Raw genomic sequence first — 24,855 nt, forward strand, 5'->3', positions numbered from 1 at the left:
TTCTGCTGTGTGTACAACACTGTAGCTGGCTAATAGAATATGTTAGCTGGAAGATCAAACTTCTACTTGGTTTAGTTTAAGTCTTTAAGTAGTATAACTGCTGTAAAGATTAAAATAAAAGGGCCTCTAAATACACTCAGGTGATCTTAATAAAAATAAAAGCTGTTTAATAAATAAAAGTGTGTTTCAGGTTAAGTTGGGTGACTAATGTGAACTACCCATTTTTCTCGTCATATTTGAATCCCTTCTCCCTTTCTTCCTTATGTCAGAGTACTCGCTTCCCCTCCCCCCAAAAAGAGTATTTTCAAAGTTAATGATCCAGGCATGGTCTCAAAATCTTCTATCTTCCTTTTCTAAGACCTTGCTACACTTGCTTGTCTCTTTTCTTTTTTACGGAATCTCATTCTATTTCAGGTCCATATTGACCTCCTATCCATACTCTTACTTGGTCTGTTCTATACATTGTAGCCTGATTTATTTTCATAAAAGTTAATTCTGATGTATTTTTCCTGTACAAAATCCTTCATTGGTTTAATTCCTACAGAAGAAAACACAGAGCATCATAGTGTAAGTAAGGTGTTTCTGATCTTGGTATCTCTCAGTGTTCCTCTTTATATAGGCACTCCAGAAAACTGAACTAATGGTTTCATTTGTGTCCTTTCTCCAAGAATGCATAGCATTCAGTGTCTCTGCCCTTAAAAACTTAGTTTACATGTTATGCCTTCAACAGAAATGATGATTAACAATCTTCCTCCAATCCCTAGTTATTTGAAACTCCTAGAAAACTTTACTTTTACCTTTTCACTTTCTGCTTTGCATTAGTTATTTATGCTTCATACCTCTTTTAGATTGCAAATACAGCATTTCATCTGAAATTCAGCATAGCAGCTGTATTTAGCTTTATGGCTAGCATATTTTCTGCTTTATTCCATTGTCTTGATACCATATAGCCCCCCCTTTTTTTAATTAACAGTGAAATGTTAGTTTCATGTTAGAATCCACTCTCTGAATTAACATTATTATCGTGATTTAGCACAACCTTTCGGGCATAACTTTAAGTCTGTGCCATTGTTAGGCAGATAATATGGCAGATCTTTTGCCAGTTTAGTTGTTCCCTCAAGTTTTCCTTCACTGAGACTCAAATTTTTTTGTTGTAACTATTGGTCATATAGTGATACCTTTGATTCTATGTGAGAAATTTCTGTACTAGCAGACTGTGATGTAACGAGTAGATAAAATCTCTTCTTTATCTGCTGCATGCCATCTTTTCTCCCAGCTCTAGACTTCTTGGTCATAAAACCACAGCTTCAGTGGAGAAGTATTTTCAGCAGTGTCTATGAAAGCAAAAAGACAATTATATCTACAAAATAAAATTGTGCAAATACAAAATTAATCTCTTAAATTTTGTCATAGGTTTATGGTAGCTAAAAATTTATGGTAACCAAACATATGGGTACCATTATCTCTCTAACAATTCTGTTTTCAAACTGTTTTAAGAATGATTGTTATTTAGGGGCGCCTGGGTGGCTCAGTGGGTTAAGCCGCTGCCTTCAGCTCAGGTCATGATCTCAGGGTCCTGGGATCAAGTCCCGCATCGGGCTCTCTGTTCAAAAGATTTTATTAATATTTTACTAAAAATTCAGTCATGGAATTCTCATAGTGCGTATACATAGTAACGCTGAAAATGAATTTTTACTAGCTATAATGTTCTAACAAATGAGTTTAAGTTCCCATTATATGTTATATTTGTGCAATAATTTTTAGGCAGTTTGAAGAGAACACATGAAGAAGAAGATGATTTTGGAACCATGCAAGTGGCGACTGCACAGAATGGCTGACTCGAGCAACATTAGAGAGGATGTGAATTTCTATTTGGGAAGGAGGAAATACTAGAGACAATAATAATGTAAAATGGTAAAAACACAAGTCTTTTTTTTTTTTTTTTAAATTGTATGTTGCTTCCAGGCGTGTTTCTCTGCAACTTGTTGAGCAACATTTTAAGAAGATGTTGGACTTCTGCAATAGATGGCACTGATGGTTTTACTCCTTTCTTCTTTTTCTTTCTTTCTTTTCCTTTTTTTTTTCTTTTCTTTCTTTCTTTTTTTTTTTTTTTTTACACTTTACAGTTTTATTATAAACCAAGAATTTTGGACTTGCAAAGAGGTATTATTGCAATAATGCACTTTTCATACTTGAAATTTATTTGTAGGATATAAAGTTATTACTTTAAACAAAATGCAAGTTAGGGGGGATTTGTTTATAAAATCTGGGTAATTTATAATGAGAATTTCCTAAAGTTTGCTAATTCATTTTGTGTTCTATATATTACATTTTAAAAATAATTTTACAGTTCACTTTTATGATGGAAACATTAACAAATGCAGGAATCTGCCACATTTGTTTTAGTGTAATTTAGTAGCTTCATTACCCTTTTATTTTTTTTAACTTAATACCTTATTAATAATCTTTGAATCATGACATTAGCTAACTCTTACTTTAACATGATCCAAGTATTGCTTCCATTCCTCTTCCTAATTTGTTTATTCTATAGAAAAAAAAAGTTTAATGAACAAAGGAAGACGTTTTGCTTGGTAATACTAAAAAACTGGGAGTTTGACTTTTGGGTCACTTTCCTTTTTTCTTTAAAAGCCAAATGTTGTGTTTGTTCTTTTTAGAGTTGTTTAGCCCATTTTTTCTTTGTCCAAAATAGTTCTGAGTAACCAATGTAGCATTGTTTCTAAATGAAGCCCAAAAAAGAAAAGTGCCTTGCATCAATAAAAAAATAAATCTACACCTTTAAATTAGTATGTAGAACAGTACAACATTTTTAACATTTTTCTGTAATTTCTTTTTCTTCTTAACTCTAAGTTAAAACAGAGGTTTAAAGAAACCTCAGTAAATTATTTGGAATATGGAACATTTACTTCTTCATTTTATGTTGTCTTAATGATTCTGTGAGGTTGTTCTGGCTCAGCAGCTTTTCTTTGAAGATGCATTTATTGGGGAAAGTGGTTTGTGGGAAACTTCACTGTATTTAAAATTAGTGTTTTAATTCTTCACGTTGAGTTAATCCAAATTTCCCCCATAATTTGCATTAGCAAAGTCACTTTATGGATCCTTAATTCTCCATATTTTTATTTATACATATAAAGATTGTTCTAAGAAAAACATTTTTGCTATTTTAAGTATGCCACGAGGAAGGAGAGGAGTGTTTTTAACTTTTTATAGTTGATTTAGGGTAGCACAAACAAAACTCGTTTATATCTCACTTTTCTCAGTCCTCTCTTGAGGTGCTTTACTGATGGGAATGGTTTTCCATACGTTCCCTTGGTACCAATAGGTACTATGCAAGGTAACCCATTACAAGAAGTTACTTCTTTGCTTTTTTCCCTGCAATGTAATATAATACAGTTAAAAGCTTTTTTTTTTTTTTTTTTAAATCCAGCGTTAACAGGAGATTGGAAATTAAAATTGCTTTGAGTTAATTCCTGTTGACCCAGATGGTATTCCTCTTCTGATTCCCTTCCCCTATTTTACTACCCTGAAAACAGCCTATTATTAATCCCATTGTAGTCTTGTATTCTGTTGTGTAATTAGGTCATTTGGTGTGGTAGTCTAGTAGAGTCAAGATTTGCATTGTGTTCAGAAAATCCACTTGGCAAAGTGCCAGATGCAATCTAGTATCTATGATGCTTCTTCATTTGGCAGAAACTCGGCTTAAGAGAATCTTTGTTATAGTACATTTAGGTTTTAAAATGAGGGAGTTAAGATTTTAAAAATTAGTTTCTTAAGTACACATATCCTCTCTAGTAGTTGGGCCAAAAATACAGATTTGGTCATTTATTAATTTAAAGCTGGTAATCTTCCACTTTTTCTAACCACTGTAATTTTTATGTTGCCACTGAAGTGCCTGCCCAGCACTGTATATTAAAGACTGTCTCTTGAACACTAGGAAAAGGGACTATCATCTTCTTGAGTACAGTACTAATGGGGACAAAACATGAAGTTTATTCTTTTTTCATGTAAGAATACTCCAAGTTTGTTTTACCTTGGATCCATTCTTCCACCTAATATTCAACCAGTTCTGGTAGCTCTTCTAATCTTTCTTCTGTTTGGTTCCATTTCTGAAATCCTTTTATTTCTACAAATGTTTTGTGATAGTTACATATAATACATTTAACCAATCATGATTTTCTAAAACATTTAAATAATGTATGAGTGATATAGCACCCAATTTTAAATATGTAATCTGGGCAAGAATTTAAGCTGAAATTACAGCAAAACAGGAAAACTTCTTTACTGTCCCACTTTAAAAGTATGAAACAAATATTGAAAATATTCAAACTAGAATGACAGAATTCTTACTTTCTAATTTTAGTTAATTAATGTTAATTTCTTATCCATTGGGTGTTTATACAGCAGTTACTTATATTTGTCTCTGTGGTGGAAATGTTAAACTGGGATAGCTTCTGCTACCAGTTCTCAAGTGTTTAACTTTTAAAGCAGAATATTTGTTTTGGGGGGCGGAGTTGTGCTTCATCTGAGTTTAGAAGTAATGTCAGAAAATGTTAAGCATGTCCTTTTAAAGAGAATATAAGGTTTCTAATTGTCTTATTACCATGGTAATTCAAGTGAATTAGAAGTATTTAACTGCAATCTTGAATTATAAAGTTGGGATGCATATATATGTGTCTATGTGTGTATGTATATATATAATATATATATAAATATATATATATATATCGATATATATACATATATCAGGATCTCAACTTGATGTAAAGTAAATGAGCAGTTACCTGGCGGATTTTTTTTTTAAATAACTGGTTTAACCCATATTTCCATAACAAACTTAGCTTCACTTCAGTATTTACTTTATCTTTGTCCATTCAACAATGCTCCAATATGGAAATGATAGGAAATAGCTGAGAATTACTAAAAGATTTTATTTTATTTTTATTGATTAGAAAGTTTCTAGAATCTTTGAATGCTGGTTTTGTCTTACCCATCCATGGCAGCTAAAAAAAAAAAAAAAATCAAAATATTCAGGTTTACATGTTAGCTCTCTCATAGGGAGTTGCCATACCTCACAGTTCAAAGTGTATTCTATAGATCAGTAACATTATACTGACATGTAATTGCAATTTACTATGCAGCAAAAATGATTCAAGAAAAATAACCTACAGTGTCTATTTACCTTTGTATAGGCAATTGCTTAAGTTACCCTGCTTTTAACATTTGTACTTGGATAAAATGCTTATATATGTATAGGAATGTCACAGTGCAAGATGCTGCTAGCCCAGGCACAAAGTATTAAAATTATTTTGTGAAGACTGGTGGTTGTATTAAAACTGTTGTGCCATTATACCTCAAAAAGATTGAAATGCTCATTTATACTGCTTATGCCTCGGAATTTCTTTAGATTGTTGTCTTTTTATGTAAAAGTAACCCAGTTTTACTACCTCAGATAAAGAAGGATGAATGAACATGGGACTTGGGGAAGCACTTAAGCACACACACACTCACAGACACACAAGTAATGGTCAGTACTCCAGGCAAGGTCTGCATTTTAACTTAAGAATATTTCTGAGGATTAGCTGAGCAGATTTGGAGTTGGAAGTAAGGGAATTCATGTCTGAAGCAAAGGGAATATAATATAGGTCATCCATAGAGCAGCTTCTAGCCCATTAAAAAAAATACTTCTTGCTTTTACAGTACTATCTTCCTTGTCAGCCTACCTACATACTACTTTTCATCAAATCCACGATGGTATCACTACACTATTATTTTACATACCACTAAAACGCAAAATATTGTTGAATAAACTGGTGAGCCATTGATCATAAAATGCATCCTGATTTCTAAAATGTTAGTGTAAAATGTGCATCTTAAGAGTCAGGGAAATATAAATATACAAAATATGTGAGGCATGATAAAAATCACAACTGTCACTTCAACCTTTTCAAAAGCAAATAATGCTTTAAAATGAGAATAGTTTATGTATTATGAAATGTTTTATGCTTTTTTTCTGTACTCAAGTTTACTCAGTATGGTTTAGAAAATTTTAAACATACTCTGGCTAATAACTAAAGCTAAATATAGATCACCATTTTGCTCAGTGACACAACTTTTATTACTATACTTTATGACTATTTCCTCTGGGAAAGATTTAAGAGAAGACCTTAAGGGCACTGAAGGTATTTATTTAAATAAGAATCCTGTTTTTATTTCAAATTGTTCAGAAATAAGAAAGATAAAGCATTTAATTTTGCCTTCTATTAGGCTTACTTTTTTTTTAACATGGGTTTTAATTGCCAGAATATACCTAATAAAGCTACTGTCATGCTAAGGTTGTAGGACTCCTACAAAGGCAAAACGGGCTGAAAAGCAGGTTTGTTGATTTCACTAGGGAAAGATCCCTTCATATGCATAGGTTGTAAGCAGGGAGGTGGTGCACCCTCTACTGGTGAAGGGTTTTTGTTGTTTTAGAAAGCTTAACTTTAGTTTACTCCAAGGGGAGAAATCCTAAATGCAGTTGAGGTAGGTGTCAATCAGAGGGATAAAAAGTGGTTGGTCTTTACCTTCCCAGTTAATTTTACAAAGAGTACACAAAACCGAAATCTTATGAACCAGGATGTGACCTAATAGTTCAATAGAAGACTCAAGAAAAAGACATTAGAATTCTAACAAAAAACTTCACTGTATGAACAGGTTTAATGTAACATGGAATGCAAAAGATTAGAACCATTAACAAAATATTGAATTCTTCAACTTACAAAAATAATTAAAATAAATAAAATCAAAACAAGATAGTGACCAGAATAGTACCATGACAATCACAGTAAATAGAAAAGCTTCCATCAGCATTTTAAGGATGTAACAATTGCAGTATGATACATATTTAAATATTCCACTCAGTTTTGTCATTTATTTTTCATAAAAATGTTACTCAGAAGAAAGGCTTCAGACATCGATGAAAAGATGAGAAATCAGGTTCGAAATACTTAATACATCAAGATTTGTTAATTTACTGTTAAAAAGTACCTTATACTTGCTCTTAGGTATTTTAAACAAATAAATAATTATACTTCACATATGACAGGTGGTACCTTATCTGCATAAGAATTATATAAACTTTTAGATGTACACATTTTATAATTTTCATTTCTACTTTAAAAGGCTGACCAAGTTGTTTACCAGTATAGTAAAAGGATTAACAATTGTTGGACTGCACTACGTTTAGTTATATCTTATCCAATTTCACATGATATATGGGAAAAAAGTATTCATTTTATGAGTGTTATAACAGCCTTATTCATGGTATGCTTTTTTTTTTTTAATGAGCAGTACAAATAGCAGACACATAACTCCTTACTACCTATACTCTAACTACAAAGAAATGAAGCCAAACTTTAGAAAAATACAATGCAAGAAAAGATTCAAGTTAAAAATATATTCCTTTGGTTAAAAATCATCCCCTTTATAATATTCATTTGTAATCTAAACTCACAGCATATCCCACCAGCCCAAAGTAATCTTCTAAATGTCATTACATTTGTTGTATTACCATGTTTTTTTTCAATCCAGAATTTATGGAGGTCACTGGGTTGCAGCAACAAAGTATTTTAATACTCTTCCTAGAGTATTGCCTTGTTGCGTTAGCTCCTTTGACAAATGTCTTTCTTACTTTACAAATGTCTTTTTTACTTTAGAAACCTCCGACACATGTAGTTTTCTTCAGATACTGTATATCCAAACTTTTTATAGAAACCAACATTTTGTGGTAGACATTCAAGGGTAATCTTATAACAGTTCAGTTTCTTGCTTAGCAAAGTAAGGGTTGATAATAACCTGAAATTCAAAAGGTGGGGGGAAGCATAGAGCATTTGTTAATAAAAATGCATTTGAGTAACTCAATATGAATGAATGAAATTATATAAATAAAACAAGTTTATATTAGAAACAGGTTTAGTACATGACCTTTCTCACTATATTCATTTAAATATTCAAACTGTAAGGGGAAAAGCATTTAATTCACCCAAAGCATTTCACTGTTTCAAATATACTTTACCTAGTAATCTCTAGCCCATTAATAAATACGACAAAATACTAAAGTCTCCCTAAACCATCTTTAAAAATAGGTTTAAGATTAAATGTTAACACTGAAGACTGTCAATCTTTTAAAAAAATATGGCCAAAATTAAAAATTTTTTTCCTAAATCTGTTCAAACTACTTAGGAACAATCAAAATTCCCACATGTAATGAGTAAATAGCGTTGTTCTTTATCATTTTAAAGCCAGTATTTGTGAAAGGATTATCACATAAATAGAAACAAAGCAAAAATATACATTTTTCAAATCCTTAAAAAATCCAAACCCAGTATAAGAATGTGATTCTAGGGACACCTGGATGGCTCAGTGTGGTAACCATCTGTCTTAGTACAGGTTATGATCTCAGAGTCCTGGGATAGAGACCTACTTTGGGTTCCCTGCTCAGCGGGGAGTCTTCTCCTCCCTCCCACCACCTGCTCTCTCCCTCTTTCTCTCTCTCAAATAAATTAAATCTTAAAAAAAAAATATATATATATATATATATATAGGTATATATATGTATGATTTTAACTGCCTTAGGAAAAAAAAGTAGAAAAGAGCTACAAAGTTTGGTTGGAGAGTTCTCTCATGTTTGCATACACTGAAAAGTAGTATCATTTTGAAGAAAGCACATCTTAGCTGAGGTTATGAAATTATAAAAGATAAGACAGAAGTGGACTTCTAGAAGCTGGTCTGTTTTGTTCACTGATATATCCCAAATACCTTGAATAATACCTGGCACATAGCAGGACTTAATATTTATTGAGTGAGTTCTTTAAAACTCAGAAGAGATGGTATTAAGAAGCAAGTTCTAGCTTATAAAATAGGCAATAAACCTATGAAACAAATATATTTTAAGGGATTTAGATAAATGCATAAGGGATTATACAGGAAAGGCGTATATGTTTAGTATATGTTTCTAAAACTTACAAGACTGAGAACATTTCCTGTTTCTAAATATGACTGGGAAACTGGGATGAATCACTTGACTTAGCCAAAAGTTTGTTTTCTACTAGTAGGAGAATGGGTATTATGCTTAGCGAAATAAGTCAATCAGAGAAAGACAATTATCATATGACCTCTCTGATATGAGGAATGTGAGAGGCAGGGCCGGGGTTCTTGGGCGGTAGGGAGGGAAAAAAAATTAAACAAGATGGGACTGGGGAGGGAGACAAACCATAAGAGACTGTTAATCTCAGGAAACAAATGGAGGGTTACTGGGGGGTGGGGAGGGAAGGATAAGGTGGCTAGGTTATGGACACTGGGGAGGGTATGTGCTATGGTGAGTGCTATGAATTGCATAAGACTGATGAGTCACACACCTGTACCCTTGAAGCAAATACATTATATGTTAAAAAAAAATTAATAAAAATGTTAGTCAATAAAACAGTATACTTCGAATTTCTAAAATTCATGATAAAACGTAAAAATATTTTCTTTATTAAATTTACTTTAAGCTACAGAATGAGCCTAATTAATGACACCTAAGAAGGACTTCAAATAGGAGAACATTTTTTAACAAATACCTGAGCAAGACACTATTAAGGGAAACAGAAAAAGGAGCTAACCAGGGATACCTTGTTTCTGCCTACTTACAGTTTGCCAAGCTGCTTTCCTCTGCATTCATCACTAACAACAACATCTTCTACTCTTCCTCTCTGAAAATATAATGTTTTAAAGGACTAGGCATTTTTAACTAATTCAGCAAGTGACATAATTCACTGATGTTTTGTAAACAAACTTCAAAAACCAAATTGCAAGCCTTTTTAACTTACTATAGAGGAAATACAATGAATCAATTTATGGTCTAATCTTGTTTTGTCTATATTCTTAATCTTCCCAACCCACTGTTTTAAAGCGGATTTCAGAATCCATATCACCAAAATGTAATCTTGTCATGTTCATACTACATCACCTTATTCCTTGCATAATAGCAGTTTCTTTCAAACATCCAAATACAATTTATTAATTTCTAGTAAAAACCCACCAAATTCATACTTCACAGAAGTATTTTGTTTTATAACATTTTTTCTCTAGCTTTATTATAAAAATACCATATATAATATACATAACATACAAAATACATGTTAATCAACTGTTTATGTTGTTGGTAACGCTTCCAGTCAACAGGCTATTAGTAGTTTTGGGAGTCAAGTTACATGCAAATTTTCGACTTCCAAGAAGTGGGAGGGGTGTCAGCGTCCTTAACTCCCATGTTGTTCAAGGGTCAATTATATAATATTTTGAACCTTTAACTGCTTGGAGACTGCTAAAAATTTGTGTTGATCTATATACAAAGTATTGTTATTGTTCTCTTTTAAATAACATAGGTATTCTAATCATTATTGCCAAATTTTATGATGCTGACTTGGTTTCTCTAGGACTATACCATCTGACACTTTGCAGAACAATTTTTTGCAAACAATTCAGATTATTAATATTTTCTTCCTCTTAACTTCAGAACATAATGGGAAAATGTTACTAAGTGATTTCTAATAAGCAGAGTTTTTTTCAGGGCAATATAGCTTTCATTTTACAATGAAATGCAGTAAGAAAATAAGATTGGTTTAATGGAAACTCAAAGTTGGTTTTGCTAGAAAACACGTGTTCATTTTATTCGTGTTAAGGTGAACACATACCTTAGCACAGGAATGGATGAATTTATGTTCTATTATCAGAGTTGCTGTAGCAACAATTTGTCCTAAAGTTACATCTTCCACAACTGTAACATAATAATCTCCAGATTTCTTCATGTGCTCAAAAGATTCTGTGGAAATTGGAAAAGCGTTATGTGGTAGACATTAAAGTTTAGTAGGTACCATAAAAATACTATATTTAGCTTATTTCATTAGTGAATATTTGAAGCTATTTCATCATGTGATTTATACTTTGTTTCTAAAGAAAGTATTAGAAATGATCAAGTGGTTGAAACATCAGTAAATCATCAATGGGAATATGGTCTATACATTTTAAAAATCTCCCAAAGTACAACTATTAACAGCTATTTCAGATGAACAGCACTTATAATACAAATAAATTGTAGATGTTGCCACTTCTGTGACTAATGAAGACTTTTAATATCTTCATAACTTACTTTAAGTCAATTTCTTTAACCTTTACACTCGATAGTTGAATAAAACAAAACTGCAAATTTTAGTAAGAATGTTTACATGGCTCCATTCTGTAATTTTTCAGTTTCTGCCTTCAAAATATTTTGATAAAATAGTTTTCAGCTTTCCCTTTGTGTCCTGAAGTGTTTAATGACTACATGACTTGCTTTTTTTAAGAAACAGTCTGTTTTGCATGTTTTGAAAGCACCTGTGTACTAGGTAAAAAATGTCTCCATTTCTAAGTAATCTTCTCAAAGTCACATGGCAAATTGGAGCAAAGATGGAATACTTTCCTCTCAAATTGATTTTTAGTACTCATATTGCCAAAATAATGGGTTTCTCATCTAATCTGATATCCATTCAAAGAAGAATTCATGAATAAAAGCAGCCTAATATTCTCACATACTGTTTATTTCCATAGTCTTGTTCTAGATAGGATTCTGGAGGGGGAAAGAAGATATAAATTCAATGAAGGAAAACAGTGAGAATCATAAAATGGTGATTTTCATCTTGGGAGGGTCAGATAAGAGTACAAAACAAAATTATCTAGTGAGGGAAATGAAGAAATTTACCTAGTGAAGGAAATGAAATTATAGAAAACAGGAGGATAGTGTTAGAGCAATGGATAGAATCAGGAAGGTTCTAGTCTTTTCCTTACCAATTACTACCTGTGATCTTAAGTCATTTGCCTGGATTTCCATTTTCTCATGTATAAAAAAAGGGGACTGAACTATAAATTTGAAGATAACTGTTGATCTTAAAATTCAATATAGACAAATTAAATTTAGAACATAATTTCTTACCCTTTATTATTTGGTGATGAAATTTCCATGAATAACCTAACCACATAAAAAAATACTACAATATAAACAATCTCAAGAGCTGCCACCTAGGTACAGAAATTATCTAAAAGTCAGGTATTTTGGGGGCACCTGGGTGGCTCAGTGGGTTAAGCCTCTGCCTTCAGCTCGGGTCATGGTCTCAGGGTCCTGGTCTCAGGGTCCTGGGATTGAGCCCCGCATCAGGCTGTCTGCTCAGCAGGGAGTCTGCTTCCTCCTCTCTCTCTCTCTCTCTCTCTCTCTGCCTGCCCACCTCTCTGCTACTCATGATCTCTCTCTCTGTCAAATAAATAAATAAAACCTTTTAAAAAAAAAAGGTATTTTGTAAAACAGGATAATTACTACAATTGGATTCTAGAACAGGTTAGTCACATTAAACATTTAAATAATAGCTAATTGTTATAGGAATAATTTCCAGCTATTTGAACAAAACACACGCAGACACTTTGGAGCACAGCTCCAAATGAAAAATGTGTTTCCCTTTATTTTTCATTCAGGAAAAGAGGGTGTAATACTTACTCATAAATTGTTCAGGGTTGACAACACCAGTCTCTGTCAGTTGACCTAGTACCTTAAAAAAACCTAGTTTTGAAAAACATTTCAGATTATTAGAAGACCAAATAAAAGACCTATCAAAAGAAGCAGTGTGTGAAGCTGGTGGGATTATGGGCACTTACGTTTTCAAAACTTTGTGATCATTTTAAAATTAATTTTATTTAAAAAGATTAAACTTTCTTTTCTATAATCACTACATAAAACAATAATAGGTTCTATCAATGTTTTTGCCTGTGTAAGATTTTTGGAAGAGTACAGACCTTAATGATTCAATATTTATAAAACCAGCAGGTATATTTTTCAATGTAATTTGCATTAAATTTAATGCAGGGAATGCCAAACTTTCCCAAATACATGCTTTGGTGCAAGATTATCATTATGACCAAATATAATATTTTTAAGATAAAATATAAATAACACTGAGACTAATTTTTAAAGATTCCTGTTAATTTCATTAATGTTAAATTAAATGTGAACATTTTAGAACTTTGATAATCTAGATTCCTATACACTCAATAATTAGCTTGACCAAAATTAGTTTCTTTAAATTTCCTACCAAAAAGAAAACTAAAAAGTTGATTTTATTACAAAAATGAAAAAGTTGATTTTTTTATTAAATTCATTAAATTTAAAGAAATCATTTGGAGAATTTAGACATTAAAAAAAGAAATATAAAATATATGTAAACAAAACCTTTGCAACTTATTCGAGGCATATATCTCCACCCTCATTCCCCATCTAGCTTCTTAGAGAAGATTTTTCCTTATGTGCCATTATAGATGATAATTTTACCTTTATGAAAAGTCTTTTCGGATTCTTAATGGGGAAGCAATGTTGTTGTACTTAAGTCATTTGAAATATGTTGCAGTAATACCTGGTCTTAGCCCTGATAGATACATATTAGAATTGTGTGACTTTAAAAATTAAATACAAATGGGGCACCTGGCTAGCTCAGTTGGCGGAGGATGCAACTTGATCTTGGGGTCATGAGTTCGAGCCCTACACTAAGTGTAGAGCCTACTTCTAAATAAAATCTTAAAAAAAAATTAAGTACAAATAAATAATTCAAAAGTCAAACTTATTTTTTAAAATTAGCACCATCATGTTTCTGGAGAAAACAGAATGCCAATTACAGTTGACCCTTGAATAACACAGGTTTCAACTGTATGGGTCCACTTATACACAGATTTTTTTCAATAAAAACCTTATAGTACTGTAAATAAGTTTTTCTTATGATTTTAGTAACATTCTCTTCTCTAGCTTACTTTAAGAATACATTATATAACACATATATGAGTTCATCAACTATTTCTATTACTGCCAAGGCTTCCAGTCAAAAGTAAGCAATTAGTTAGTGTTTAGCAAATCAAAATTTATACACAGATTTTTCAAATGCACACGAGTCAGTGCCCTAACCCCCATGTTGTCAAAGACCAACTGTGTAATTCTAACCAGGATATGTAAATGGAATCCCTACCTCTATTTAAGTCAGCAGTACAAAGGGGCCTCAAGACCAAACCTTCTCCAGGATGTGTTGGGGAAATGGCTGGAGAAAATGTAGCTGTATTCTGGCTCCAGTCCACTTCTTTGAGTAGACTTGGGTCAAACATAGGAGTTTCATCAGGTTTCATCTTTGCAGTAAGGTCTAAAATAAGAATTTTAAATGGTAAGGTATTTTAATATGGAATTAGGATCAGTGAGAAATTCCTTACTTAATAAAAATATGCAAGCTCTTTTATCCTGAATCTAACATAAATGCCACAACCACTAATAGAAAACTCATGGTAAACATCAGATAGTAAACAAGTGACTATAAGTTTTAAACTTTAAAACTGCATTTTCTAGCAAGTATTTTAAAACTTTTCCTGGGGCACCTGGGTAGCTCAGTGCTTAGGCAAACAACTCTTAGTTTTTGCTTGGGTCATGATCTCAAGGGTTGGGCTCTGCGCTGGGCTGAGTCTGCTGGAGATTCTCTCCCTTCATCTGACCCTCCTCACGCTGACATGCGTGCTCTAAAATAAATGAATAAAATCTTAAAAATACATATTTCCTGTGGGTTGGTGTTAGCATAGCACTGTGAATAGCTCACTTTCCATGAGATTTTACTTTCTTTTCATTATTGGATTTTATTATTGGGCTAAGAAATTATTTGTTGGTGGTCTTACCACTAAGACTTACTGGGTATGTTTCTTGTCTTTTTTTTTGTACAAACCATGAACAGAAGGTAACTGATGAACAGGCTTAAATTAACTCTACATTCATTGTAATATTTGGTCTTAGCTATGACAGATTCATATTAAAGTTATCTGTTGGATTTTGTTTTCACATCAGATTTTCTAGAAATCTATAATGTAAGTTTATCATCTGCAGCTTAAGAATAGCCAATGTTTTTCATGCTGTTTTAAAAGGATCAGTTATGGTACTGTCCTCCTCTGAACACTCAGAAATGGGCAGATTCTTACTAGGTGTAGTCTAATAAAAAATAGACTAAATAACAAATATAAGGATAGACTAAAGCATAAAAATGGGGGCAGTGGCATGTCTGTGGAACACAGTGTTGTTAGAATAGGGTCTCCCTAACCGTTAAGAGACTGTAAAGCAACCTCTAACTTCCATTTCTATCTCTTTACCCAGTTAAAGAAACTATTCTATTTGATACTTGCTTCTAGAACTTTGAAACAAAGACTTTAAAGATATATATCCATAATATTACCATAAAATAAAGAAACAGGAAAAAATTAAAAGTGCATTTAATGACGATTTTCCCAATAACCCCACTCCCGTTATGTTCCCTATTTCCTAAGTCACAATATGCATAAAGGCAATTTTTCTCTTAACTTTTCCTTAAAGCTTGATTCAACTCCTGCCTGTGGAACCCTGTGGAACCTATAGGTAATGCTACACTGTAGTAGAGGCTTTGGGAAGGTAACGTGGTGTAATAATAGAAGTTAACATTTGTTTGGCTCTTCGGATGAATCAGGCATTGTTCAAAGAACTTTTACCCACTACTAATTCATTTACTTCAACAATCTTACAGGATAGGGATGATTATTATCGCCATTTTAACAGATGAGGAAATGCAGGCAACACATGGTAAGTAACCTGCCCAAGATCACAAAATTAGTAGAGCCATATTTAAACCCAAGACATAAAAAAACATGTGCTCTGGAGTCAAGCTGGTGTTCAAATATCAAATGCAATTATGGCTCATGTCAGCTCTGACAATCTGTTTTCTCATTTGTAAAATGGAGATAAAATTATTAGAAGGATTAAATGATTTATTATATATAGCACTTAATAGTGCCTAGCACACTGCAAGTGCTCAATGAAATATATTTTAGTTAGCAAATAATTAAAAATACATGTTTATACATTTTTGTTAATATTTTTCATCTTTAATTCATGAGTCAGGTACTGTGCTAGGTACAAGGACTACAAAAAGGACAACAGATTATATGTTTATGTTAAACTGAAACATTCTTGGATAGGAAAGAAAAAAAGTAATCATAGTTAATATGTAGAATACCAAGGGGCTTTTTCCCCACCTCAAAAAGGACTTAAATGGGTTATGCCATAAACACTATTCCTGGCCCTAAGGTTAATAAGGAAATAAATTCTAATGATTAACAATCATTCATATCAAAGTTAACAAGCTTACAGTCCACTTGAAACATTTTTTACAGGTTAACTTTAATGCATGCACTTTACTGTTTGTCCCTGATAATTGGATCCTGAGGCTTTTGGGTTTATTCTCATCTCAAAGATGAGATGAGTAACATTGTAACAACATTGTTTTTTGGGTATGCAGATAAACAGGCTAAATATTTATTAACAAAGTAAAGCACAAATATTAAATACAGAAGCCAGAGTGTGTTAAAAAATTTACTTCTTCAGGGCGACACACTATTTAAACAGTTTGATGATCATTTTATTTAACATACAGTTGTAACCATGAAATTTAAGGAACTCGAAAGGGAATTTAGGTGAACATTAGAATAATTTCAAGTTAACTAGATTACTTTTTCCTATAAAGCTACCCAAGTTTACAATAAAATACAGCCTAGAAAACAAACAAAATGCAGTTAATAATTTCCAAGAGAGAAAGGAGAATTAGGATTCTAATTAGGAGAATTAGGATTATGAAGCCTTTAACTAATGAATTTTAGACAGTAAATACTACTATTTTCCTATGCTTTTCTTTAACAAGATGGTCCTATTCCATGAATAATCATAAAAATAAATAATAGTGGCTGCAATTTATGGAGTGCTTTGTATTTGTTAACTTATAAAAATACAAAAAATAAAAATACAATGAAAGGTCTACCATTATTATCCCCATTTTACAGACCAGGAAGCAGGCACAATAATTTGCTCAAGATAACAGGGCCAAGAAGGAATAGAGTTAGGATTCAAAACCAGGCAACAGATCCAGCTTCAAGGGCACTGGAACCCTGCAGTTACCCAGGGCCCCACAGTTGGTTTTACTCTCTGCTGCCACTGCCTTGAAATTCTTTTTTTTTTTTTTTTTTTTTAAGATTTTATCCATTTATCAGAGGGGGGGGAGAGATCGAGCACAGGCAGACAGAATGGCAAGCAGAGGCAGAGGGAGAAGCAGGCTCCCTGCTGAGCAAGGAGCCCAATGTGGGACTCGATCCCAGGACGCTGGAATCATGACCCGAGCCAAAGGCAGCTGCTTAGCCAACTGAGCCACCCAGGCGTCCCTGCCTTGAAATTCTTAATTTTTCAACAAAGAGCCCTCCATTTCCTCCATATCAAAATACAATAAACAAAGCATTCTGAAAAGAAATAAGAATCCATTAACTAGGCAATCAGAAATTAAAATGTTTTTATGACCTAATTTACAAAACAAAGCCATACTTAAAGTTACTCTCCTTTATCTTACTCCTTCCCCATTTAGTAAAATTCTGCTGGTGCCCAATAAAATATGCTGGGAAAGTTAAACCCTACAGGATGTGATCTGATACCAAATTTCAAAAGATTTTAGAAAGGAATGAAATAGATAAATTTGGTTTACAAAAGAAATATTTTAGCATCTTAGGGTGCCCACAGTACTGCAAAACTTGGAAATTCCAGTAAATAGAATTGCAGCTGTCTGAGGCTGAATCTTGTCATTATCACTGGGGTGACTGATTTTCAAAAGTAAACCCTAGGGACACCTGGATGGCTCAGTTCGTCAAGCATCTGCCTTAGGCTCAGGTCATGATCCCAGAGCCCATGATCTTGGTGCTCCCTGATCAGCGGGGAGTCTGCTTCTCCCTCTCACAGTTCCCCTGCTTGTGCTCTCTGTCAAATAAAATCTTTTTTTTTTTTTTTAAAGATTTTATTTTATTTATTTGACAGAGATCACAAGCAGGCAGAGAGGCAGGCAGAGAGAGAGAGGTGGGAGCAGGCTCCCTGCTGAGCAGAAAGCCTGACGTGGGACTGGATCCCAGGACCCTGAGATCATGACCTGAGCCGAAGGCAGAGGCTTAACCCACTGAGCCACCCAGGTGCCCCAAATAAATAAAATAAAATCTTAAAACAAAAATTTTCAGAACTTTTCCAATTTAATTGCCAAGTTAGCATGCATTTACAAGGTCCATATATGCCTAACAGCCCAATAAATTCCTAGTGAATCAATAACAAATGGCATAAGACTTACTTAAAAGCCACATTTCAGAAAATTCAAAAGAAGAAAGATTCCCAGATTGCCACAAGTGAGATCACAAAAACCATACACCAAACTCATTTTTACTAGGATCATCATGTTTTCATTCAGTTCACTATTCTTTGGACACAATTTCAACAATTCCCAGCTTCTACAGCACACTAAAATATAAAGTGTATTTGCAAGGAGGTGCTGCTAGAAACAAGCAACTAAGAGCAACAAGTAATAACAGACACTGGGAATGAAGATCTTTAAAGTTGATATAAAAAATTTAAAAGCATGGGGCACGTGGGTGGCTCAGGTCATGATCTCAGGGTCCTGCGATTGAGCCCCGCATCATATCCGGCTCTCTGCTCAGCCGGGAGCCTGCTTCCCTTCCTTTCTCTCTGCCTGCCTCTCTGCTACTTGTGATATTTGTCAAATAAATAAAATCTTTTAAAAATTTTTTAAAAAATTAAAAGCATAATCCAAGGCCAAGTGTAAGGTGCTTAGCATATTTCAAGAGCCACGGGGCCATCACAACATTACTTCAGTATATGAATGGGGGAAAGTTTGCTGTTTGAGACTTTAGTGTTTGTCTACATAAATTTAATAACAATTTCAATAATAATTCGATTAAATTTTTAATCGAAAAAATATTTTATTCGCTGATGATTTTTAACAGGCCTGGCCATATTATTATTAAGTTATGCAATTATACGTCACTTGAAAATTTTAAAAACTATTTTCTGATCGTTTTGATCCCTATAATCTGGCATTATTCCCAGACTACCGATTAGGAAACAAGCATGTAGAGCCCCAAGGTAACACAGCAAACAAGTGAACTGGGACTAGAATCCTATCTTGTTTTCCCATCTTGAACTCTAAAATACAATACTCAATAGACACCAATCTTTACATCATCCTACCAAATAGGTAGCTCTAATTTGAAGAAATGTCAGCGAATCTGCCTAAACAGAACTGATCTAAATGATTTCTAGAGACCCATTCTAAGATTTGTTCACTAGTGTATAACCTAACAAAACTAATTCCATAATCGCCCGTTTCCATTTTGTGTGAATTTTAAAAGTTGGGTGTACATAGACATCAGCTCCTCTTACATGGGAAATCATAGTGCTCAGTGTGCCTAGGGGTACAAGCCCCGGGAAAAGAGACAAAGGCTGTCCTTCCTTCCCGCAGTGAAAGCCCCTGTTAGTCAGTGCAGGACGTGGTCTTTGGAGCAGGAGCATGTCTTCAAGCCGCTCCCGACCTCCGTGGGGTGCACCTCGGAAAGGAACGGCTAAAAGGGGGGTTCGGGGCATTTGTGCCCGTTGAAAACCGATGGCGGCAGACACTAAGCAACTGTCTCCATCCTCCACGCTGAAGCCTGCTGAGTAAGAGTTAGTTTCGACCCCAGTCCCTGCTCCCGTACCCCTGTACAGCTGGATGCCTGGACACCCTGGCCCTCAGCCCTAACCTACCTCTGCTCCAGGCGCGTGTCCGCTCAAGTTGCTCGGAACCGCGCTCTACAACCACATGTGCACCCACCTGGCCAAGCTAAATGCGCGGCTCCCGGAAAAAACACCTCCCACCCGGGCCTAGCTCGCCTCCCCCCGGGCGCGGCAGGCACAGTCACACCTGTTTGATAAATGTGCAGGCAGGCCCACGACGGCCCCCAGGACACCCGGCGCGGCCCCGCTCTCGCTCCCCAGCCCCCAGCCTCCCTCACCCGTGGAGGCCTCGCGGTCGGCGCTCCTCTCCAGGCCCGTCGGACTCTCACCCACCCGGGTACACAGTACCGGATCCGGATCCGGCTTCAGCGCCAGCCCCACCTCCTCCGCCACCTCCCGAGCCACGGTCGCCGTCGCGGCCGCCGCTGCGAGAGCCGCGACCAGGACGTGGCAGCGCCAACGCCTCCGCCCCACCCCGGGCCGCTGACGCACGGCCGCGCGCAGGCGGGCGGGGGCGCTCCGGGGGCGAGGGGCGGGCCGGGGCGGGGCCTGAGGCAAGCTCTCGCACGTGGGGCGCGGCGAGGACGGCCCCCGCGAGGACTCCGCCTCCCGGCGGCGCGGGGCTGCACCCCGGCTGCCTCCTCTCCGCCTTCCCGCGGCGTCCGGCTCTCCGCTTCTCTGGAAATAACTCAGCGGACGAGTCAGCGAAGCGGAGTCAGTGCTGAGAGTGTGCGCCTCTTTCATTTTCGGAAGCCGGAGGTTCGGCCTCTTGCCCTCCTCGGTAGCCCCTTGTGGCCCCTTCTTTTAATAGTCCGTTTAATGAGGACTTCAGCGACTCACCCGCAGCTGGAAGTTCCGCATCCCCAGTTTTCTGAGTCACGTCCTTGAAACCGGGCCACTACGCTCTTTCAAGTCCTTTTTGGATGAACCCTAGGGTTGAGGCACGGGTTCTCAGCTGTGGCGGGTTTGCCTCTCAGGGGACAATTGGCAATGTCTGGAGCTTCCTCAGCCTCCTGTCTGTGGGAGGGGTGTCCCTGGCGTCTGTCCACAGGAGAGGGGACGGGTGGGGAGAGACCAGGGACGCTGTGAAACGTCTTGAAATACACAGAACAGGGCCCCACAACAACGTTTCAGCCTGGTCTGAAATGTCAGTCCTGCTGAGGTGGAGAAAACCTGTGTTAGGACAAGAAAAAAATGACTTTTCTCTGAGCTTCCATTTCCAACACAGGTGTCCTCATTTTACAGATGGGGAAACCGAGATCCAGAGATGTTAAGTAATTTACCAAAGTCACATAGCTTAGTAGCTCCCGTTCTTGTCTTAGACCGTAAGTTTTCAACTTACTGAAATTGCAAAGTATTTTATTCTTAATACTGTTCGAAGAACACCATATATATCGTCTGCCAGGAATTATATTTTCTGCTTATTTGTGAGATTTAAATTTCAGTTAACACTTTTACTGGTTCATGCACTCTCACACCATCAAACATTAGTGAGGCTGATGGCATCCACATTTCTGTATCCATCCCTCCTTTTACCCCTTTGCATAGGAAAGAATGTATAAGATATAAAAAGAAATAAACACAAATGTTAAACACACAGCTTTGTTTCTTTACCACAGTCTGGCCCTATGTTTTCAATGAGTTTCTTCTGAGCGACAGAATCCTGTAAATTTTATAAGTTAGCAAAAACTGAAGCAATCAATTATAAAATTTATCATAGAGCACAGTTCTAAGAGATACCCAAAAGATCTCCTGCATTTAGACGTATCTCTCCTTTTTCTTTTGGACCAAAGGAACGCAATTTCTCCTTTTTTAGCGCCCTCCTTTTTTGCGTGTTGATGTACATGCAGTGAGGATCCAAGGTAGCCAGGTGACAATCTCAGTGTCTAGTTTAATGGAATCATAGATGTGTTTTCTAGTCATTTTTACTTACTTTTTAATTGAGATATAAATCACATATAACATTGTATTAGTTTTAGATTTATAATGTGATTTGATATACTTATTTTGCAAGATGATTATTTCAGTAAGTTTAATTAACATCCCTCAGCACACATAGTTATGAATTTTTTTTCTTGTGATGAGAACTTTTAACATTTACTCGCTTCATAATTTTCAAGTATACAGTACAGTATTGTTACCTGTACTCACCATGCATCATCCAAGACTAATTTAACTTATAACTGGAAGTTTGTGCCTTTTGACCCCTTCACTGATTTTGCTCCACACCCACCAACTCTGTAACCACTAATTTGTTGTCTTTACCTATGATTTTTTTTTAATTCAGCATAGAAGTGAGATCATACAGTATCTGTCTTTCTCTGCTTATTTCACTTACTGTAATGTATTAAAGCTCCATCCAAGTTGTAAATGACAGGATTTCCTTTTTAGTGGCTGAATAATATTCCACTGTTTGTGTGTTTGTGTGTGTGTGTATACACAAACTTCTTTATCCACTCATCTAACGGTGGACACTTAAGTTGTTTCATGTCTTAGCTATTGTTAGTAATGCTGCTATGAACATGTAGGTGTGTATATCCTTTCTGGATAGTGGTTAAATTTTTTTTATAAGTATGCAGATGTGGAATTGCAGACCATATGATAGTTTCTCTTTCAAAATTTTTGAGGAACATGTTTTTGTTTTTGTTTTATGTTGCTTAGAACAGTTTTTTTTTTAAGTTTTAATTTTAATTCCAGTTTTCCAGTTAGTTAACATACAGTGTTGTATTAATGTAAGGTGTACAGTATAGTGATTCTATACATTGCTCAGAGAACATCATAATAAGTGTACTGGTAGTCCCCATCACCTATTTCATCCATCTCCCCACCCACCTCCCCTCTGTTCTCTATAGTTAAGAGTCTGTTTTTTTAGTTTGTCTCCTCCATATCTTAGCTATTGTAAACAATGTTGTAATGAACATGTGGGTACATGTATCTTTTCAAATTAGTGTTTTTGTATTCTTTGGGTAAATACCCAGTAATGTGATTGCTGGATAGTAGGATAGTTGTATTTTTCATTCTTTGAGGAACTTCCGTACTGTTTTCCACAGTGGCTGTACAGTTTGCATTCCTACTAGCAGTACAAAAGGGTTCCTTCTTCACCACATCCTTGCCAACACCTGTTGTTTTGTTTTACTGATTTTAGCCATTCTGAAATGTGAGGTGATATCCCTTGTAGTTTTGATTTGCATTTACCTAATGGTTAAGTAATGATGAGCATCTTTTCATGTGAAGTTTGGTTATCTATATGTCTTTTTTGGAAGAATGTCTTCATGTCTGCAGCCCATTTTTTTAAAAAAAGATTTTATTTATTTATTTGACACAGAGAGAGAGAGAGAGAGAGAGAGAGATCATAAGTAGACAGAGAGGCAGAGAGAGAGGAGGAAGCAGGCTCCCTGATGAGCAGAGAGCCCGATGTGGGACTTGATCCCAAGACCCTGAGATCATGACCTGAGCCGAAGGCAGAGGCTTAACCCACTGAGCCACCCAGGTGCCCCGCAGCCCATTTTTTAATTAGATTTTTTTGGGGAGGGGTGTTGAATTGTGTAAGTTTTTAATATATTTTGGATTCTAGCCCTTTATCAGGTATGTCATTTACAGATATCTTCTCCCATTCAGTAGGTTGCCTCTTAGTTTTGTTGATTGCTTCCTCCATGGTGCAGAAGTTTATTTTAATGTATTCCCAGTGGTTTATTTTTGCTTTTGTTTCCCTTGCCTCAGGGAACCTATCTGTAAGGGCCTACTTAGCCAGAGCGAGCCATTTTGTTGTTTATGTAGTAAACTTAGATTGAACCTGCCCCTTCCCCCCAAGAGAAAAGCTCTTAGAAACAGAACTGGTGAAATATGACTGACCAGCCCCTGATAGCGGAGCCCACATACAAGGATGTGTCCGGCCAGCTGGAAACGTCCAATCAGTAAAAGCGCACGTATTACCTCCCTACTTGCCAAGAATGAGCCAGGCCAGGTGGAAACGTCCAATCAAGGGAAATCGCACGTATTACCCACCAAGGAGTGTGAGCTTCGCCTTTTGGACACCAGACAAAGGTGCCAATTCTAGCCAAGGCCATAGGCTGAATTAGAAGACTATCATGGGGTAGAATGTAACTCAATGGCCACCTGTGTGTGGCCAGGCTCAACCACATGGCCTTTACTCTATAAAAGTTAGTCTGTGAGACTGGGAGGGGTCACCTCTTTGCAAGAGATGGCCTGGCCGGTCAGTTTGATTCTCGATGCTTGGCGCGAAATAAAGCTTTGCTTGACCTTCGCTTTGTATCAGTCTCATCCTTTTGTCACGGACCCTTTCACTATCTAGAAAAAAGCTGGTAAGGCTAGTGTCAAAATTATTACTGCCCGTGTTCTCGTCCAGAATTTTTATGGTTTCAGGTCTCACATTTAGGTCTTTAGTCCATCTGGAATTTATTTCTGCGTATGGTGTAAGAAAGTGGTTTAGTTTCTTTCTTTTGTATATTGCTGTCCAATTTTCCCAACATCATTTGTTGAAGAGACTGTCTTTCCCATTGGATATTCTTTTCTGCTTTGTCAGAGATTAATTGACCATATAACTGTGGGTTTATTGGGGCACCTGGATGGCTCAGTCGGTTAAGTGGCTGCCTTCAGCTCAGGTCATGATCCCAGGGTTTTCTGATTGAGCTCCACATCAGGATCCCTGCTCAGCAGGGAGCCTGCTTCTCCTTCTCTCTCTGCCTGTACTGCCTGTACTTGCACTTACTTTTGCGCTCTCTCAAATAAATAAATAAAATCTTTAAAAAAGAGAGAATGAAAAGCACACAATTAAAAAAAAATTGTGGGTTTATTTCTGGGTTTGCTGTTCTGGTCCATTGATCTATATGTCTATTTTTTGTACTAGTACCATACTGTTTTGATTACTATACCTTTGTAATATAACTTGAAGTCTGGAATTGTGATGACTCCAGCTTTGTTTTTCTTTTTCAAGATTACTTTGGCTATTCGGGGTCTTTTGGGTTTCCATATAAATTTTAGGATTGTTATAGTTCTGTGACAAATGATGTTAGTATTTTGACAGCGATTGCATTAAATGTATACATTGTTTGGGGTATTATGGACATTTTTTTTTAATTTAAAGATTTTATTTATTTGACAGAGAGAGATCACAAGTAGGCAGAGAGGCAGGCAGAGAGAGA

General features: G+C 35.8%; 2 protein-coding genes across 5 annotated transcripts in view; one reads left to right on the plus strand and one right to left on the minus strand.

Moving 5' to 3' along the window:
• STYX (serine/threonine/tyrosine interacting protein) overlaps window positions 1-5,376 on the plus strand; it is a 41,352-nt gene extending 35,976 nt beyond the window's left edge. For both annotated transcript variants that reach the window (XM_004738796.3, XM_004738795.3), the window contains one exon: window positions 1,765-5,376. In XM_004738796.3, coding sequence (XP_004738853.1) covers window positions 1,765-1,838 — 74 coding nt within the window. In that variant the 3' untranslated portion in view covers window positions 1,839-5,376. The remainder of the gene's footprint in view (window positions 1-1,764) is intronic.
• Window positions 5,377-6,695: 1,319 nt separating this feature from the next.
• On the minus strand, window positions 6,696-20,198 carry GNPNAT1 (glucosamine-phosphate N-acetyltransferase 1). Of its 3 annotated transcripts, none has more exons than XM_004738797.3 (6): window positions 19,972-20,198; window positions 14,073-14,240; window positions 12,560-12,622; window positions 10,731-10,858; window positions 9,688-9,749; window positions 6,696-7,851 (listed from the first exon to the last, which is right to left on the minus strand). In XM_004738797.3, exons 2-6 carry the CDS (start codon window positions 14,224-14,226, stop codon window positions 7,704-7,706), a joined length of 555 nt encoding a protein of 184 aa, XP_004738854.1. In that variant the 5' UTR covers window positions 14,227-14,240; window positions 19,972-20,198; the 3' UTR covers window positions 6,696-7,703. The 3 variants fall into 3 exon arrangements, with proteins under 3 accessions (XP_004738854.1, XP_004738858.1, XP_004738855.1); XM_004738801.3 differs by having other exon boundaries at window positions 20,075-20,164; XM_004738798.3 differs by having other exon boundaries at window positions 20,027-20,157.
• Between the last annotated feature and the right edge of the window lie 4,657 nt (window positions 20,199-24,855).

The sequence above is a fragment of the Mustela putorius genome, unplaced genomic scaffold (assembly GCF_011764305.1).
Source record: "Mustela putorius furo isolate JIRA1106 unplaced genomic scaffold, ASM1176430v1.1 tig00000129_pilon_pilon_pilon, whole genome shotgun sequence".
Lineage (NCBI taxonomy): Eukaryota > Metazoa > Chordata > Mammalia > Carnivora > Mustelidae > Mustela > Mustela putorius.

Excerpts from the sequence above, each read along its gene's own strand:
- GNPNAT1 (XM_004738797.3), bottom strand. The coding sequence starts at position 14,226 with ATGAAACCTGATGAAACTCCTATGTTTGACCCAAGTCTACTCAAAGAA. Across the intron at positions 12,623-14,072 it reads TACTGCTGACTTAAATAGAG|GTTTTTTTAAGGTACTAGGT; the intron begins GTAGGGATTCCA and ends TTTCAAAACTAG. Across the intron at positions 9,750-10,730 it reads TCATCCATTCCTGTGCTAAG|AGAGGAAGAGTAGAAGATGT; the intron begins GTATGTGTTCAC and ends TTATATTTTCAG.